Source organism: Populus nigra, chromosome 6 (genome assembly GCF_951802175.1).
Source record: "Populus nigra chromosome 6, ddPopNigr1.1, whole genome shotgun sequence".
Taxonomy (NCBI): domain Eukaryota; kingdom Viridiplantae; phylum Streptophyta; class Magnoliopsida; order Malpighiales; family Salicaceae; genus Populus; species Populus nigra.
Genome location: NC_084857.1, coordinates 4596416 through 4615320, shown reverse-complemented (window position 1 = coordinate 4615320; position 18905 = coordinate 4596416). Strand labels below are relative to the sequence as shown.

The 18905-nt window shown below is 33.1% G+C and overlaps 2 protein-coding genes and 1 long non-coding RNA gene across 5 annotated transcripts; 1 reads left to right on the top strand and 2 right to left on the bottom strand.

Annotated features, from left to right (window-relative positions):
- The first annotated feature begins 4598 nt into the window (after window positions 1–4598).
- LOC133696037 (abscisic acid receptor PYL4-like) lies at window positions 4599–5697 on the top strand. Its single transcript, XM_062118053.1, has one exon. The coding sequence runs from the start codon at window positions 4828–4830 to the stop codon at window positions 5470–5472; it is 645 nt and encodes a 214-aa protein (XP_061974037.1). The 5' UTR covers window positions 4599–4827; the 3' UTR covers window positions 5473–5697.
- Window positions 5698–9145: 3448 nt separating this feature from the next.
- On the bottom strand, window positions 9146–11225 carry LOC133696452 (uncharacterized). 3 transcript variants are annotated; one of them, XR_009842675.1, is made up of 4 exons: window positions 10793–11225; window positions 10270–10399; window positions 10086–10126; window positions 9146–9517 (listed from the first exon to the last, which is right to left on the bottom strand). It is a non-coding gene; the product is annotated as an uncharacterized LOC133696452 (long non-coding RNA). The 3 variants fall into 3 exon arrangements; XR_009842674.1 differs by lacking the exon at window positions 9146–9517 and having other exon boundaries at window positions 9634–10126; window positions 10793–10835; window positions 11045–11224; XR_009842673.1 differs by lacking the exon at window positions 9146–9517 and having other exon boundaries at window positions 9634–10126; window positions 10793–11221.
- A 2313-nt stretch (window positions 11226–13538) lies between these two features.
- Window positions 13539–17367, bottom strand: LOC133697848 (protein trichome birefringence-like 33). Its single transcript, XM_062120657.1, has 6 exons — window positions 17007–17367; window positions 16639–16855; window positions 14828–14999; window positions 14528–14727; window positions 14272–14430; window positions 13539–14110 (listed from the first exon to the last, which is right to left on the bottom strand). The coding sequence occupies exons 1-6, from the start codon at window positions 17242–17244 to the stop codon at window positions 13771–13773; spliced, it is 1326 nt and encodes a 441-aa protein (XP_061976641.1). The 5' UTR covers window positions 17245–17367; the 3' UTR covers window positions 13539–13770.
- Between the last annotated feature and the right edge of the window lie 1538 nt (window positions 17368–18905).

Below are 18905 nucleotides of genomic sequence, written 5' to 3'. Positions count from 1 at the left end.
ATTTTGTTCACTTTTATTAAAGGAGAGATTCAGATTCTTAAAGCAGTATCAAGTACCAAAACCATGGGCTGGGTTGGGTTGCGTTCAACAGATTTTAAAATAGTGTCAAGTGCCAAGATTTCTGGCCCCTTCAAGGATGACCTCGACTAGCAGCTCTTAGAAGCTTCTTCAAGCCATAACACACACCCGGTAAGGGTATAATCCAAGTCGGCGAACCTAAAATAAACACGAATTGCAACTTGATTGTACAGATTTAAAACTTCAACTCGGCTCTCTCACGTATAATCCACACCAAATTCATGTCCTCGACAAGGTATTCCATGGATCCGTATTTAGTATATTGGGCCAACGAGTCGACGTGGCTACTATTCAGATTGCAATCTCTTATCTCTCGTATTATTGCTTGATTGTTTTTCAATTGGCATTAGTATATGAAGAGTGGTGGGTGGGTGTTTTTATTTATTTATTTTTGGGTTGAGATTTCTCGTTAACACTTAATACAAGCTCTGATTTAGTTGGATGTTTAGGGTTTTGAATGCCTGCGAAAATAAATACTCTAACCTCTCTAGCTGAGGTTAAGACACACACTAAACACTGCAAAAAATTGGACTGGTCATTACCGGGTTAAGATTGATCTGGCCCCTTAATTAATCTACACAAACGGTGGTTTTCTTCCATTTGAAAATACTTAAAGCCAAGGGAGAGAGAAGAAGTAAAGGTTAGTCATCCTCGAACCCCTTCATAAAATGGAGCAGATTAATAACTAATAACTGCCGCCCGTTCTTTTGATTGTGTTTGATACGTTGGACACTGTTATTGTATTAAACAGGAATGAACGGAACATATATCTTGTCTTGTATGTAGTGTGTATTGGACTGAATTTAACAATTTATTTTATTTTGGGTTTGATAAACACTAGAAAGGAAATAGCTGACTCGGGATTTGAACCGGTCTGCATTTAAAAAAATAAAAAAACAATTGATCTAATTTAACTAGGTTAAAAACCCAGGTTCACTCGAGATAAAACACAAGTAAAAAACCATTGATTTTTTTCAAAGTTTTTATTTTGAAACGAAGCTGCTTTGATTTTTATTTTTGTTTTGGTCAACTCATGTTGACCCTACGTGCCTGTAACTCAAGTCATATCCCGAATCAACTCTCGAGTCAGATTTTAAAATTATAATGATAATAACCCGAGTTAACTCTCTTGGCCAGAAAACCAGGTCTGGCCCCATGTAGACTCTCGAGCCGGATGTAAAAACTATGATAATAATCATGTTTATTCTAATGTTGACTCGGGTCAATGGTCAACACGACTCATGACTCGATTCTTGCCTCGGGTTGACGCCCGAGCTTGATTTTAAAACTAAGATAATAGTAATTTGTATCCTTGTGCTGACCGGAGCCAATGGTCAACCAACTCATGACTTGAATCGACAATAAGTACTTTTATCCTTAAATTGACTTGGATCAATGTTCAACCCAATTCGTGACTCGAGCCTTCCCTCAAGTTGATTTTTAAAATTATAATAATAACCACTTTTTATCTTTAAGTTAACCCAGGTCAATGATCAACTTGACTCGTGATCCAAGCCTTGCTCGGGGTTGACTTCTTAGTCATATTTTAAAACTATGATAACAACTACTTTTATTCTTATATAGACGCGAGTCAATTTTCAACTCGAACCGTGACTCGAACCGTGACTCGAGCCTTCTCTCGAGTTGACCCTCAAGTCGAGTTAAAAAATTATGATAATAATTACTTTTGTTTTTACATTGATCCAGGTCAATAATTAACTCAACCCGTTACTTAGACCTTTTCCTGGGTAAAGTTCAAAGTCAGGTTTTAAAATTATAATAATAACTATTTTTATCTTTACGTTGATCCGGGTTAATGGTCAACCTGACCTGTGACAGGAGCCTTACTTGGAGTCGATTCTCTTGTCAGGTTTTAAAACTATGATAATAACTATTTTTATTTTTATGTTAACTTGAATTAACCTAGTTAACTCTTGTATATATAACTGGACAAACTTATCTTAATTTTTTTTTTAATGAAATGAAAATCTTTACTAAAACAACCATGAACAAGATAAAAAATAATCTTATATTGTACATGGATGGGTGCACCAAACACCTTAAAAAAAAATTCTTATCCTGTTCATCATTATTGAGCGTACCAAACACTATTAAAGGTTCAATATTGTACCTGACTCAAGAGTGAGAGTTGTAAAGGTATAACCAAATTGCTGGAAAGGGCGGTTAAAATTGGAAGGAATCTTAACTTTAATTAAGGTTTGATTACAAGGAAACTTTAAACTTAGAGGGTCTTCCTGTAAGAGCACAAAGTAGGTGTTCCCTTTCTTTTTCCTGTCTTCCATAAACCGAAGAGGGGTCTCAACTTAAAAACAATCAAGTTGATTAATGGAAGTTGATAGGAACATAGAAAAATATGGAGGAAAGGACAAAAAAGTAGAGTTAAAAAGATGTCGGAAGAGTAAACTAAACGGTACTACCCCAACTAGCTAAGCTACTTGAGCAGAGAGATGATTAAAGTTTGGTATGGAATTATATAAAGCCCCAAGTTGGATGGCCGAAGTCACTGAATTACCCCTTCAGGTACGAATAGCCACGGAAAAATAATTGTAGTCAATAAATATAGTGGAAAGGAACTTGCTAGCCCTCAATCTGACCCCCGTTCTCTAGAAGTTTCACAAAAGTGTTGATGCAGAACGATGTTGGCATCTCGTGAAATTTCGGAACTAGCTCCCAGACCTCAAGATTAAGGAGCTCTCTTCCACCCGGTCGAGGAGAATTTCAGTCACAAATTAATTCTTTCAGATAAACGTGACTGTCAGACCATATAATTGACAACACCAAGATCTTCACAAGGCATGTTAAATGATGGATATTAAAAAGATTGACACCGAAATACATAGGATTAAAGGTCAAGCTTGCACGGTTAAGATTATATGTTCTAATCTTGGCCATTAAAGGTTGTGAAAGACAATTTATTATTATTATTATTATTTTATAAACCTTCCTGTCTCAATATGAATAACAGGTTATTTGGATTCCAAGTGTTCATGAGAAAAAACATATAAAGATCTGTTTTTGCACAGCAATATAGAATCTCTCTGTTTCTATACATATTCTCCATGCTTATGAATACAAACCAAAACCCAGATTAATTGATTGAGTTGCATCCAACTTAATTATACTTTGAAAACGGAAATTCCTCTCGAAGAAGGTGAATAGTTTTCTGTCATAGATGACGACCAGGGTGACGAAATATGATTCCAGTTGCATATATATATAATGCCGACAGGGTGTGAGGTTTTATTTCTCGTCTGAATTTTCCGCGGAGGATATTATATACAAAATACTTTTTTTTTTAACTTTCAAGAACCCCAATTTTGAATAGTTTTCGAGAAATTCTATTTTAATGGGCGTAGAAAGAATCGTTATCCCACATAAACTAAGACTACTTAACGGAAATTGTTAACACTGTGCACTGACAAAAAACAATTGAACCTCGGACACCAATACTGTAAGCAACCCATTTCTTTGACGAAAAAATGATACATGTGGTGGAGGGTTCCTATCGAAGGTCCATCATTGGTTAATAATAATTGCTGTTTATATTACATGACTGTTCAACCAATAATCGTTCAACGGATTATCCGAAACCAAAGTTAACGAAGAATTAGCGACTGACCAACAGGCCACAAGAAGGGTGGGGAGGGGGGGATGTGACAGATTTGACCCTTAAGAAAACAACCACCAATACCTTCATCAAGACTGGGCAAAGAAAAAGACATCTACTACTCAAAATAAATCGGAATGCCACTCGAGTCGGTGCGTACTTTAGTCTCGAGATTTTTCAGCCTATCAAAAAGCCACCAAAGGTTAAAAATCAGGATTCAGGCATTGGAATACATGTTGTTTTAGTTTTTTAAAAAATGTGTCCTAATTACATAACAGAAGCAGACATATCGCTAAACTTTCTTCAAGAACAGTCTTAATTAAATGAAAGGTCTAACTAAACAGATCGTCAAGCCTTCAGTTCTGCGAGCAAATTAAGTATTTTTTTAAAGTAATTTTTCCTTACAAATATATTAAAATAATATTTTTTAAATTTATTTTTCACATCAACCTATCAAAACGTTAACATATCAAAATAAAAAAAATATTTAAATTTTTTATTTATTTATAATTCTTTTAAAAAATAACATTTAAAACACAGTTACAAACCCACCAAGATAACTTCGTTGCCAAGATGCAAAGGTCTGTGTCCCAAAATTTGGGGGTTGTAGGCTTGTAGATATTGCCTAGGGGTCTAGCTATTACCAAATTAAAATTCTATGACCCCTCTACAGAGAAATTAAAACTCCCTTTAATTAATTTTGGTTAATTTGCAAGAGAAGTTTGCAAACCTGAAATCGGAAAACAATAGGTAACTGTATACATGTGTATCAATCACCCACCAAACAAAGAACATGAACAAGTGGCAATTTTGTAGTTTTGAATTAAATGATGGGATAATCTCCCCAAACTAAGTCCAAAGAAGTTGCAAGTTGAGCATCAACTTGCATAGTCTTTGCATATGCTGCTTGATAATATCACCCTCAAAATATTTCTCACACCAGACTAAATCTCTCCCATAAAACATCAAACTAATCCAAGTGGGCAGCCGAAATCACTTAAAATCCCAATCCCCTCTTCTATAGCTATGCATATATATCCATGAATGAATCTTAAGCCTACCCAATCTTCAAAAAACCAAGCCAAAAATACGGTAATAACAAAAATCCCAGAGAGATAAAAATGCCTGCATCACTACAGCTCCAGAGAGCCGCCATCCCCGCCACAACAACCACCCTTGCTTGCCACAAACAATCACAAACCACCGTGAACACATGGCGGGTCCCACTGACATGGGACGCTCCCGTACCTGACTACGTTTCTTGCCACCACACGCGTTTAGTGGGGCCCAGCCAGTGCTGCTCCGTGGTGGTCAAGACCATCAATGCACCAGTCTCCACCGTTTGGTCGGTAGTCCGTCGTTTCGATAACCCCCAGGCTTACAAACATTTTCTTAAGAGCTGTCATGTCATCGACGGAGACGGAAACGTTGGCTCCCTCAGGGAGGTACACGTGGTGTCTGGCCTCCCTGCAGCATCAAGCACGGAGAGGCTTGAAATTCTTGACGATGAACAACATGTTTTGAGCTTTAGTGTGGTCGGTGGCGTTCACAGGCTAAATAACTACCGGTCTGTTACCACGCTTCATGCTTCTCCAAACGGGAATGGGACAGTTGTCGTTGAATCATACGTCGTGGATGTACCAGCTGGTAATACTAAAGAGGACACATGTAGTTTTATTGAGACAATTGTACGGTGCAACCTACAATCTTTGGCTCAGATTGCTGAGAAAATGGCGAGGAATGTCCAGATTTCTTCATCATCATGAGTGTTTGTTTTGATTGAGACTTTTTAATTATTATTTTTTTGTTTTCGATTTGGGTTGGATTGGTGATCATCATGGACTCTTGATCGATGCCCTTATTGGAAATTCATAGATCGGTGAACGGCGCTCGAGGGTGATATGGTATATTTTGATGTTGTACATGTCGACTTTGTTTCCCTTCGAGATAATTACTACTACATTAGCACATAATCATAGTGAATTTATAAACCCTGTATTGTCTGTGTATGCCCTTTATTTTTTGGCCTGTTAGTTTAATGCAAACTAGTTTATTCTTAGAAAGCACTTTACTTACATAAAAAATAAATTTTTATGATGTAAATTATTTTATGATATTTGATAGTATTATAAAAAATAAATTGAAAAATATTTTTTAATGATTGGCTATGCTATGAAAAATAAGTTAGAAAAATTTAATTTTATAAATTATTTTAAATAAAAAATTGAGATCAAATATGACGAATGAATTGAAAAAAAGAATTAATTTTATAAATCATTTTAAATAAAATTAATAGTAATAAAAAATAATGATAAAATTTAATAAATAAAAAATTTCAATTAAAAAAAAATAACAATGAAAAAAATAAAGGCCGGAGATGGTATAAAAAATAAATTTTAAGAGATGAGATTGAAAAAAAAAATATAACAATTCAAATATTAATGATCAAATTTGATATAATTAATAAATAACAAGATATTTTTAATTTTTTTAATAACTTTTATAAAGTATTTTTTACCCGAAATAAAATGAAAATATTTTTTTAAAAATCAAGCGATGTGTTTCTTTCACTAAAAAATATTTTCTTTTCTTAACAATAAATAAACACAAGAAAATTTAAAACATAATTCCAGAAATTCTCTTTTCATAAAAACAAATAAGTTATTAATTTATTTGTTTTCTTTCTTTCAAGAAATATGCTAAGAGAATTAGATCTATATCTTTACGAACCGTAGTTTGCACGAGCTAGTATTTCCTTGGCCCAATAAAATCACCAAGCTATTTATTGGTAATAGATTACATTTCAATTTTTTTTTTAGGATAATGGATAGTAAATTTAACGAAGATGTCTCCATTTTTATTGCAATGGTAAATAAACAATGCTTAACGTGTCTAGGAATTCATCTGTGCTATGTGAGAAAAGTATGGGTGAATTCCTGCTGGGGACAATAGCTAGTTACTGGCAATTACCCAAATGCAAATAATAGCACTGAAACGTAAGTATGCCGAATGATGAATCTCATGCTGCAAGTATGATTGTATAGGCCGATACACAGAAAGTAGGTGTCGAACGTGGCTTCCGACTTGATGTTTACTCCACATTGATGATACGGTAAAGCTTTATTTCAACGACCAGGAGATGCAAAGGCTAACCAGTGGCGATTAGGATAAAAAACAAAAGGGTGTTGTACGACTATGTTCTCTCTCTCTCTCTCTCTCTCTCTCTTTTTCATTTCTTTATCCTCGAGCCCATACACCGATATACACTATCAGCAATGTATCCTGTTTTTAACGCCATTATTGTACTAGCTATGGCGGCAGGTCTCATTCCAGTCGGCATTGATATTTTATTTTTTCTTGGAAACTTCTTACCCATTTAAGCTGGAAATTACAAAGAAAACGGAACAGTTCAACCTCTTAATTTAAAAACCATAACTGGGAATTTTCCTTATTGGCAATGTCTTGGACGGAGAGCTTTATAGGTTTAAAATACTCTTCTTCTTCTTCTTCTTTTTATAGGAGAATCAACAGGTGCTGTGCAAGTTGGTTTTAATTATACTTATCAGGTGTTTGACATTGATTTTCTAACCTGTTTTCTTTATAATTTTTTTTATTATTATTTTAAGTTATTTTTTAAATTGTTTTGATGTGATAATATAAAAATAAAAAATATTATTTTAATATATTTATAAATAAACAAACACATAAAAAAGAAACTCATAAACACCCGCTAACTTTTTATTAGAAACACAGGCAACTTGTAGATTTTGCTCCCTTTTATATTCTGTCTCTGTGAACCATGTGTTGTGGCTGAGAGTATTGTTCGGCAAGTTGGCGTGCAAGTGGGCAAGGAGGCTTTTATTATACCCCGGCCGCCCTTGTTCCCGTATCAAAACAAATCAAAGCCACCCATTTGTTTGTCCACCGTGAATTGACCTCACAGAGTTAAATTTTCTTATTAAGCCGCCCTGTAAACCCAGATTATCATGTTTTAAGCTACTTCCCCCCGACATGGCTGTCGGAGCTCTTACCTGTCTTCGTTAGTTTTCAACTTCAGGTGCAGAAAGTCCCTCCAATTTGTATCGGATACTGTGGAGGGGTAAAAAGACAAAACTATCCAATTAGTTTTACAAGAGAGTTATATTTTTAATTAATTAGACCAATAAAAACTTAACTTGTCCCATGGGTTTCACAAACTTCTAGAATATGGTGTGCGTGGGTGTTGTATTACCAAGAATCCACATAAATCCAGGAGTACTGTGCATAGGAAAATTTTCGAAGGGGAACTCAAAAAAACGTTATCAGTTAAATCATGTTTTGAGATTATAATAATAGTTATTTTTAAAAATGTTTTTTATTTAAAAATTATTTTTAAATAATATTTTTTATTTTTAAAAAATTATTTTTGATATCAGTCCATCAAAATAATATAAAAATATGAAAAAAATATTAGTTTCAAGTAAAGAATAAATAAATAAAATTAATTTTTTTTAAAAAATACTTTTAAAATATAAAAATAAATAAAATCTTAATAAGCTAAACATCAAGCCTTAAGGGACCATCGAGCCGAAAAATTTATCGCGTGGAGATGGAGTGGACTGCCCAAGCATAATTAATTGATACGGCATGGAACGATAGAAAGAAAAAAAAAAAAAAAAAGAAGAAGGATTTCCAAGCTAGGAATATAATCCTTGATTATAAAGAAATTTGCTGAGAAAATTCTAATTTATTTAAGAAAGTCAATAATTCATCAATTCTCATGAAAAAGACAACACATTGATTATTTATATATAAGCAAAAAAACAGACCTACCAAAGCAATTCAAAACTAAGAAGGAAAAATAATTAAAACATTATTCGATCTTGATTTGTTACAATTAGCTACCTTCCTGTATATCCGTGTCTATAAAACCTCGTGACTAGATTTTCATTTTGGTCATGGGTTTATTGAAAGAAAATTTGAACCGCCCGTTTTGCAAATCGGATCTATGGTTTATTTGTGGTTATGAATTAAAAATTATATAAGTTTTAGTCAAATTACGTGCTAGACATGTCAAGACTTCCTCATCAACCTTAACATGTCTATAAACCGTATCCTCGTGATATTTCACGTCACACCGAAAATAACTTCTCTTGGAGAAAAAGGAAGCAAATTAATTTAATATGAATGCAGTGGTTGTTTGTCAGAAAAATTGAATAGGTTTTAATCAACTTCAGATAGCAGTAGCATTAAAATATTACCTAATTAATGTTAGCTATATTTATTTCATTCAACTGCAATGTTTCTTTAGTACACTAGGAAAATTCAGCTCGGTAACCAATAATCCCCGCCCCAATAATAATAATAATAATAATAATAATAATAATAAATAAAAATGACAGGATTCTTATCAAATTCACCACAATAACACCGACTAACATCCACCACCATAACGCTGACTAGCTAAAAAATTCAAAGTAATTATTGATAGAAAATTATTACCAGAAAATATCTCGTGGGATTTTATTTCCATTAGCATTTTTGTTGGCATTATAAATTACAAAAAAAAATGCTGATGAAATATTCCATTAGAAATTGAGAGATGCCGATGAAATTGTCAACGGAATAAAACAAAATGGAATTGCCGATGGAAATTTCATGGCAATTCCATGTTTTTTTTTCTTTTCAAAAAGCTTTATTTCCTCAACTTGCCAGTACATTACCTTCACCAGACCATTTATCCATGCCTTGCAAAAGAAAGCACCGAGAAAGCACCCACAGTACGTCAATAAGATCAATGATAATGCCAACAATAGCAATTAGGATATACTTCTGAGCAAAGAGACCGCATGGAAGCCAAAAAAAGAAGAAGTCAGTTCATCATTCTACAACCATTTACCATTTCCCTTTGTTTATGAGTTATTAAGCTAGATGCTAAACGATCAAAATTCAAAGGAAACAATGAAACATAAAGAGTTTTGATTTCACAGACCCAAATCCATTGTATGTTTTTTCTACCTACACAACTTAGCCTTTCAAATCAAGTTTTCTGTTGAACAATAGAACATAGAAGAAAATGATTGCTAATAGGACATAGAACAATAAGGTGCATCTATTTCCACACTTGCATGTTACATTGCAGGGGCCAGCAGCAGTGGGGCATGCAATGAGATCGTTTTAACTAAACAAAGCCTGATTTTCCACAAGTAACTAATCTATATAACCATAAAGTGACTCGAACAAAAAATCTTCAAAGAGAGCATTGATCTGGCACCAGGAGAGCACATTTCCAAATTCACCCGTGAAGATATGGTAAGCATTATTAGAATGTAGCGAGGGTTAGTTCTAGGTTTGTTTTTCTAGCACTAGAGATGAGCAACTTTCATTTTTACTTTAATACCTTGATAAAATCTTGTCCAGTGTTCTCCATCTTCACATAATCTGACAATAACAAATATTTTTTTAAAAAAAACTTCAGAACAACTTTGAAATTTTGCAATGGCATAGAAAGCAAGCCGCAATCCATTCATGGAATTTGATCATATTTGTATGAAAGGTTAACTCTGAGTAAGATATATACGTACTCCATGACAACATATACATTGTTTTCATCCTCAAAAGCATCATGGAATTTGATCATATTCGTATGCCCCAATAATGCTTTCCATATTTCACCTCCCAATGAACATCTTCAATTGATATTGTTGTTGTCATCTGCCAATCAACACCCATTTAGTTACCAGAACAACCCAGCATTAATTCAGTCATACAATCTCTCAACTAACCAAAACAATCAATTTCAGTTCAGATGGCAATGGCAGCTTCCATAATGCCTGCTCAAGTCAGCAGTATTGGACACTAAACAATATCAAAACTTTTTTCCCGACAGTTAGAAGTATCACGGAACAACTTGGAGTCAATCGACTTAAACATGAACAATCGATATTTATCCACCTCTTAATTATGCATCTAGCAAACTTTGACTAACAACGCTCCAATTAAGAATGTTGGAATCTACACTGTAGAGCTACATCTATCATTTAGACTTTATCGAAAGAAATGAAATGACATGGCAATGTCAAAATCTAGGGTTTCAAGCACACTTACTTCTTGTGCCTCTGCACAGATGGGGAATTCTTCGCATCCTACTCTGCAAAAACACAAATATCTAGTTGATTCTGTAGAAATTTTAACTACATTACTCTTCAGTTATTTATACCCAAATCACTAATAATCAGATTTTATGACATTTATATTTATTTTGCTCCACATAATTGTAATCGATTAAGTAAAATAGCTTAATTGAAACAAAGATTAATATAGGTCATGTTTAAGATCATAAGAGAGGAAAGGGGTTACCGGTGAGGATGATAGAGAATCTGGTGACAAGACTTAAGAGTGCCAGTGATGGCAAAGCCGTCAAAGAGAGGCCAGTAACGGTCCCATTCTCCCCGGAAGAAAAAACAATACTGCTCTAAGATCTAAAATAAATAAAGAAAAAAGAAACATTTTTGCAATAGTTACAAGAGAGGATTCAGAGAGCTGAGAAGGGTTTTAAAGGGAAAAAAAATCAAATTTTTGTAAAAATATTTTTTATCTGCAAAAAAAACACGGGTCTAAAATTTTCAACGAGATTTTTACAGAATTACCGACAAATTTTAATTTATTTTTTTATTTTATCACCATTTCCTTAAAAAATTATTCAGAATAACTTTCGATCTGTAAATTGCAACGAAATATATTTCATCCATGTTTTCGTTGATTTTTACCAATTTTCAGATACAGCTATAATACTCGGGTGTTAATTTACCCGGTAAGCATGCTTGTTTTTCATGTTATTGTATTGAATACCAGTCTAAGAAAAATTGATGGAATATGAATGTTTTTCGCAAATTCTACAACCAGATCATAGGTGGTGTTCACAGACCACTTTGATTAGAGAAATTTAAACAATTGGTCAATATTAAAATCCAAATAATTACTAAGCGGGTTAAAATTACTCCTCGAGCAGTACAAATTCGGGATAAATTTTAGCTCTGGAGAGAGAGGGTAAAAAGTTTCCAGGGGAAAGCTTAATTTATCTTGCCTTTTTTTTTTATTATCTTTCTCAAACTTATAATTTATATAAAAAAATTGCAATCCATTTTTTTCCTCTTTTAATTGCATTTCGTCAATGAAAAATTCTATAATACATTATTTGATTTTTAACCAAAACCACCATTAACACACTCAATTTTTAACCTCCCACCAAACAATTACAGCTAAAAGTTGTTTTTTATATTTTAAATATTACTCATGTAATAATTACCTTTATAATAAATCATTATCATTTGTTTAATCCCATACCAAGGCAACTTTGATTGTGCTATTTGCACAACATTGGTTACTTTTCATTATACGATTTTTTTTTTATAAAAAAAACAGAGAATTAGAGAAAGAAAATAATGTTTTCTTGAATTTGTAAAAATATATATATTTTTTTTAAATAGCACAATCAATAAAATTAATTAGAGAACTACCACATCAAAAGAAATTTCTTTTGTAAATAGTACATTAATTCTTTTTACTGCGCCAGCGCTTGATGGGCTTTTTTTTTCCAGTTTTATTGGAGCAGCAAACATTTTAAATTGGCGCCATATATATATATATATATATATATATATATATATTGTTTTAAATATTGTTTTTCAGGTTTCTTGAGCAACAGAGTATTGAGCCATCAAGAACATCACAGCCCGGATCAAAGAGACCTTCCTGGCCAGGAAAAGCCCAAGTGTCACTGATGGGTTAATGTGACCCCCTGCGCAACAAAGAAAGTTCTTGTTAGTATAGGCAAACGTACGCTGGTTTCACCACGCTTTAGAAATTTGTTTTAATCACAGTGAAATTATGGCTACTTTCACAGTGATCCATTTTCAGACAGAAAAACAATAAAAACCATGGCTACTTTAAAATTTTGATTTAACTTGTAATAGAAACTAAAAAAAAGAAGATAATATAGCTAGAAAATAAACTAAATGTAAGCTACGAAAAACCTCAAAAGTCAAAAGATCTTAGGAGGAGGAGGAGGAGGAGATTCCAGAAGGCAAGGAATGTCATTCTTGTGGGTGATTTCTCAAAATTAGGGGGTGAGTTCTTGTTTTATCAGATCCTTTTGGAACGGGGAGGATTGATCTTCTCTTTTTCTTTATGTTAGGCTATATATGTTTCTCAAATCTAAATTATTAAATTCATAATATGTAAACACCGTTCTATATATATTCAAATGGACAACTACTTTACTATTAATCTCCCCATGCAATCTAATTCATTGAATTTAAAATTAATAGTAAAATATAAAGCATGAATCATATCTATTACGGAATTCAAATTTTAGAATCGAAAGTGAAGATTATAGGAAGAATGCAAATGCTTTCGAAATGGAACCTATGTCCGATTCACTAGACTAGCTCATACCGATGTGGGTCGATAGAAATAATATTGTTTATTTTTATATTTTAAAAATATTTTTTTGAATTTTAAATTAATATTTTTTTATACTTTCAAATCATTTTAATATGTTAATATTAAAAATAATTTTTAAAAATTAAAAAAATTATTTTAATATATTTTTAAATAAAAAAATATTTTAAAAAATAATTACAATTATATTTTAGTACACCGTTATGTTAACAGGGAGGTTGAATGCTTGATGTTAGAGAGTTGAGAGAAGCCTCTCTCAAACAACGCCATGGAGGTGGGAGAAGCCTCGTGCGGGTTGGGTCTAGAGGCATTACAGGGATTATCAATGATGGATAATAATGCTAATTTACAGTTTGGGAATTCCATTGTAATGTCAAGATGCCGAGTATAATTTTAAAAAAACAAGAATTTAGTTCTGCAATTAGAACAAATCAATTCAATTGTACTTGAATTTTCTTTTACAACGATATTATACACATGCTCATCCTCAATCTTTTTTTCATTTTTCTTATCTTTTCCACTCCTCCCATGCATCACAATTTCAAAAAATCGCTCCTCTGTACCATCATCAAATATTCCCACTGGAAACAAAAAGGAGGATTCATGGCTTGCTAGTGTATGTGCTATGGATAGAACAGCTTGGCAAATAAGAGTTCATTCCAGGTATCCTGAAGGCCAGGCAAACACCAATGCACACAATCTGCATAGCTAACAGGATTAGCAATTTGTTCAGGAGTCAATGGACTCCATTGCTTCTTGTATATCGAGGTATGCGCATCTTTGCGGTAATTTGAGAGTAGCGTGATGTTGAGAAATGTGATGGGGAATCTTGATCTGCTAAATTCATCTCCGATTACTTCCATTATGCTTCTCTTGCAATCCGATCCCCAGTATGTGGCATTGTCAACCAGAGTTGTTTCGTTGTAACAGCTGTGACCCGGTTCGCCTCCCCAGTCTATGCTCCTGCCCAAGAACTTCAAATGTTAGTCCCCTGTCTAGATAAGCTAAACCAGTGTACTTTTCTATGATGTCATATTCTCTCATCTTTGTTGGTTTGTCTAACAGAATCAATTTGGTGCGTAACACAACAAAATCAGACAATGGAAGAGAGACAGTCTGCTCACTTTTGATGAGTAGGTGACATGCTGGTGAAAAAGACCCTTGTTTTCTTGCGGTTCATATTCTTTCTCACCCATCTCAGCATGCTTTTCATTGCCATACGATACGCATCCTCGGGTGACACCTCTATGATATCTTTTGTTTCATCTTCGAATGACCCTTGCCTGGAAAACATAAGCTGTTAGACTTCAATTCTTCAAGCTAATACAAGCTACAACCAAGAAAACTGTGACAAATCATGAGTGAAAAGCAAGTATTTACAAGATTTTTATGTCGAGGCCAGTCATCCACCATAGGTAAGTATTGAAGACTATAATATCAGCGCCTTTCCAATTTTTCCCATGTTTATTGATTGAACCTCTCCTCACAATTCTATCTGATACTCTATGAATGACAGCATCATCCGAGTTTGATTCAAGGAGAAATGGTGCCCAGTAGAACTCAATTGTTGCATTGTATTCCTGTTCAAACATAAACGAAGTTACTTTTTGTGTACAAGTTTCATATATATAAAAACAGGTGATGTGAAGCAAATTGAAGAAGAAAATTAATTAAATTCACCTTGGCAGTGAAGACCGTTAAAGAACCGAATGTTTCCATGGATTTTTGGTCTTCAGGGATAAGTCGGTGGAGAACACAGACCATGGAAACATATTGACCCCGGTTCAAAGAATCACCAACAAACATCATTCTTTTTCCTCGTAAGGTTTCAAGCATCAATGTGGCATTAAAACTGCATAATATGTGACAAAAGTGTTGTCATCTACATGCCAACAATCTTAATTCCAATGTTATCCATCAAAACATCAATTAATCAGGTAAATAACATGGTGTGGCAATTTGTGGCCATTGAGATGAAACTACTGCACGAAAACTTCAGAAAAGGTGTCGTTTTTTGTTTCTATTGCTCAATGCAATGGTCAATTTCGATTAAAGCTTGGAATCAAAATCTTGGGTCTGCAAAATAAATTTTTTTTTAAAAAATACCTTCTCAAAAGTGCAAATAAGAACGATGATGATTTGGAGAGTGAACGAGTTGAGATACACCTTGTGGATGTACACAAACTACTGGACCCGGCCCACTTGACTACAATAGATGAACAGCCCACATTCGGACAAGTAATATGGGCCTTCTCACAGAGGACTACGGGCAGAGCTCGCTATCCCATACTAATATCAAGCCCATTTAAAGGTAAAACTGTTGCAGAAATTAGAGACAGTGATAAGACTGGGATAAATTATATTAGTCCCTGTAGATTATGTGATGTTCCATTTTGACTCATTTAATTTAATATTTCAAATATCAATCTCGTAACTATTTATTTTTTCTTGAATATTTTGGACCCCCCCCCTCTCTCTCTCTCTCTCTCTCTATATATATATATATATATATATATATATATTGTGAAATAATATAACATGTATGGGGTTTTTGGAAGGAAAGATTGGGAGAAAATATGAAAAAATTTGTGTCCGTTGATTATCATTTGCTATTCAATGGCCAATGGTTACGCTGGTACTTCTGGAGATTGAATTGTTAGCCTTGGAAATTTTAATCTATATATAGAGATTGAACGGGATGTCGTTTGCTATGCATGCAAAGACTAGAATATATATATATATATATAAAGAGATGGTAGAATATTTCAAAAGGAATCAAGCAGAACGGATAGCAATAAATAAAAAAAGTATGATAAAAGGAAACGAAAATTAATTAACGTCAACAATGATATGTTTATTCTTCTTCTTCCAATCGAAGTGGGTCACACGATAGGGAGCATTATTGAGAATCTCAATTATTTATATTTAATCAACAATTTGGTCAAGCATCGACGTTATTGCTGACCTGTCCTATTTGATCTGAACATGCCCCCGAATTTTAAACAAAACATGCCCAGATGAAAGCAGAAACTGGAAGTTTAGGAACAACCACCACTCGCATATATATGCACATCTACTGATCATGGTTTATCTGTTGTTACACGTCACTACAAATTAAACTTTATGCATTCACAGAAATTTAATAAAGTTTCTTACACAATATATAATTTTAATTACATGATTTTTTAGGTTTAGAAGTTATAATTTTTCACAGTATTTTAAAAATATATCAAAATAATATTATTATTTTTAAATTTTATTTGATATCACAGCATTAAAATAATATAAAAACATAAAAAAATAATTAAAATAAAAAAATCTCAGAAGACCAATTCCAAAAATTAATGATATCAATGTAGAAGAATTAACATGGTATGATTATCTTTATTGAAACATGATTTTTTCAAACGGTAAAATTAATAGTTTTTCACAATTGCATCGCATGCAATTTAGCAAATTTCGTAGAGAGAAGAGGGCAAATTAATATTTACCTGGGAAGATCACAGCCATGAGGTTGCCATCTCCAGTGTTGATAATCCTTCTCAGGCCTGCCATGCTCTTGACATGTCAACTGTGGCTGTATGTACGGACACTCCGATTCTTCATAAAGTGGCCGGTTTGAATCGTCCCACACCCACCTCCCGCTAAAAAAATCACAACCTTCTGGGGTCCTCCCCATGGAGAAAGGTAGCTTCTCCCACTTCTTCTCTAACCCCAAAACATGATATAATCCATCTCAGTCAACCACACGTTTCTTACATAAAAACACTTTTTTCAAGGAAAAAAAACAAACAGACGAATCATATATAAATAGAGCGAGAGAGTTAAAATCTGATAACCACCGATCGAGTCAACTCACCGGTTCTGGACGCTGCTGGACGGTCAAGGTTGGGGTCGAGCTGGCCAAGGAGGCACACGAAATCCTCGCCATAAAGAATGGCAACAAAGACTATGAAAACCAATAGAGTGAGGAGATAAGGAGAGAGACGGGCCTTTCTGATCAGAGATGATGATGACGAAGAAGAAGAAGAAGAAGAAGAAGAAGCAGTGAAAGGTTGCTTCATCTTTGAAATTTTAAGACTGCGTTTAATGTTCATAACGTTATAAAGAAACAATTATGTAGGCTTGAAGCATTCAAGGAAAGAAAATACTAGTGTGGATTTCGATGTCTCATGATAACGTTTTTGATTTTCGTCTACAGGTTTAATACAGCAGTGCTCGCTCTCCCTAATAATTTTTATTTTTTCTTAGGTTTAGGAAGAAATTATTTATTTGATGACACTCATTAATAAATTATTAAAATATGGTTGGTGACTAGTTCGCAAAATGCAAATACAATTGACTTGTTCAGATGCATGTATAATAGTAATAATTAGGTGTATCAAATTATCAATCGAGATCTCGAGAACACATAACACAATGGAAAAAAAAAAAGAAATAAATTGTATGTCGAGAAAAAAAAAACGTAATAACAAACAAACAAGTTCTGGTATTTGATCCTTTGCCTTGCCTTAGTATTGTATTTTTGGTTTTTTTTATTTATAAATTGATACTTAATATATATATATATATAAAACACTGTTTTTACAGCATGGTAAAAATAAAACAATGGAAACTATAATTAACTAGCCATTTGGAAGAGAAGCTGACACGTCAAGAGAAAGTCTTTATGGCAACATTTGTTCCTCGCAATGACATGAAAAAAAAAAATCTAAATTTTCCAGCCTTGCATCTCCCATGCATACAGAAAAGATTGAGCTATCATGAATTAATTAATAAAGAAACGGGTCGCATTACCAAGCACTCTTGATGGAAGATCCAAACCGTTGATCAATGTTAATCTCTTGTATCCAGCTATGAATAATAATCAATTATTTATTGCAAGGAAACAAATCACGACAAGCAGGGATATTAATAAATAGTCAACAAATAATCACATGAATCTGAATAAAAATTATATATATGTATATATTATAAATCAAAAGTTATAATTATAAATCAAAAGTTTATTCATATATAAAATAAAAAAATTAATAATCATATGTTTTAATAAAAATGAAAATGATATAATTTAACTATAGATTAAATTGAAAAGTTGAGAAATTGATATAAATATAAATATATAATTTCAATATAAACTCGATTGTACTTAATATTTTGTTTCTTTAAAATATAAAAAAATAAAGTTTTATAACACAACTGGATCATTGAAATACAAAAGAACCGAAATGCTATTCCCTATATCCTCTTTGTTTTACACTTTGGTCTCCCTTTGTTTCAATTTTGTCTCTCTTTAACATTTTTTTTGATAAATTGATCATAAATTTTAGTATTAAAGGATGTAATTGAAAAGAAACAAATTTTAATGATTACATTTTTTAAAAGCATCGTGTATTCTATAGTAAAAAACCACAAGGTTTAGAGTTTTCTATGATGATTTCTTTGTTGAATGAATCTTTGTTGCATGTATTTTTTTTAATTAATGTGGGTGTCCGGCTCAGCTTGCGCGTATCTTAACTAATTTTATGGATCATAAAGTTAACAATCATGTAAACCTTCAGTGGTTATAAGGTTTGTGTAACTCGAACCGGTAAATTTGTTGCTTGTATTATTATTATTATTATTATTATTTGGTGAATTTGTTGTAAGGTTGTAAGGTTTTTTTTTTTTCCTAGTTCCAAAAAAAATGAGCTTACGAAAGACTTGGAAATGCTGACATCAAACTATTTTCAAACAATTACAGTATTTGATGAAAACT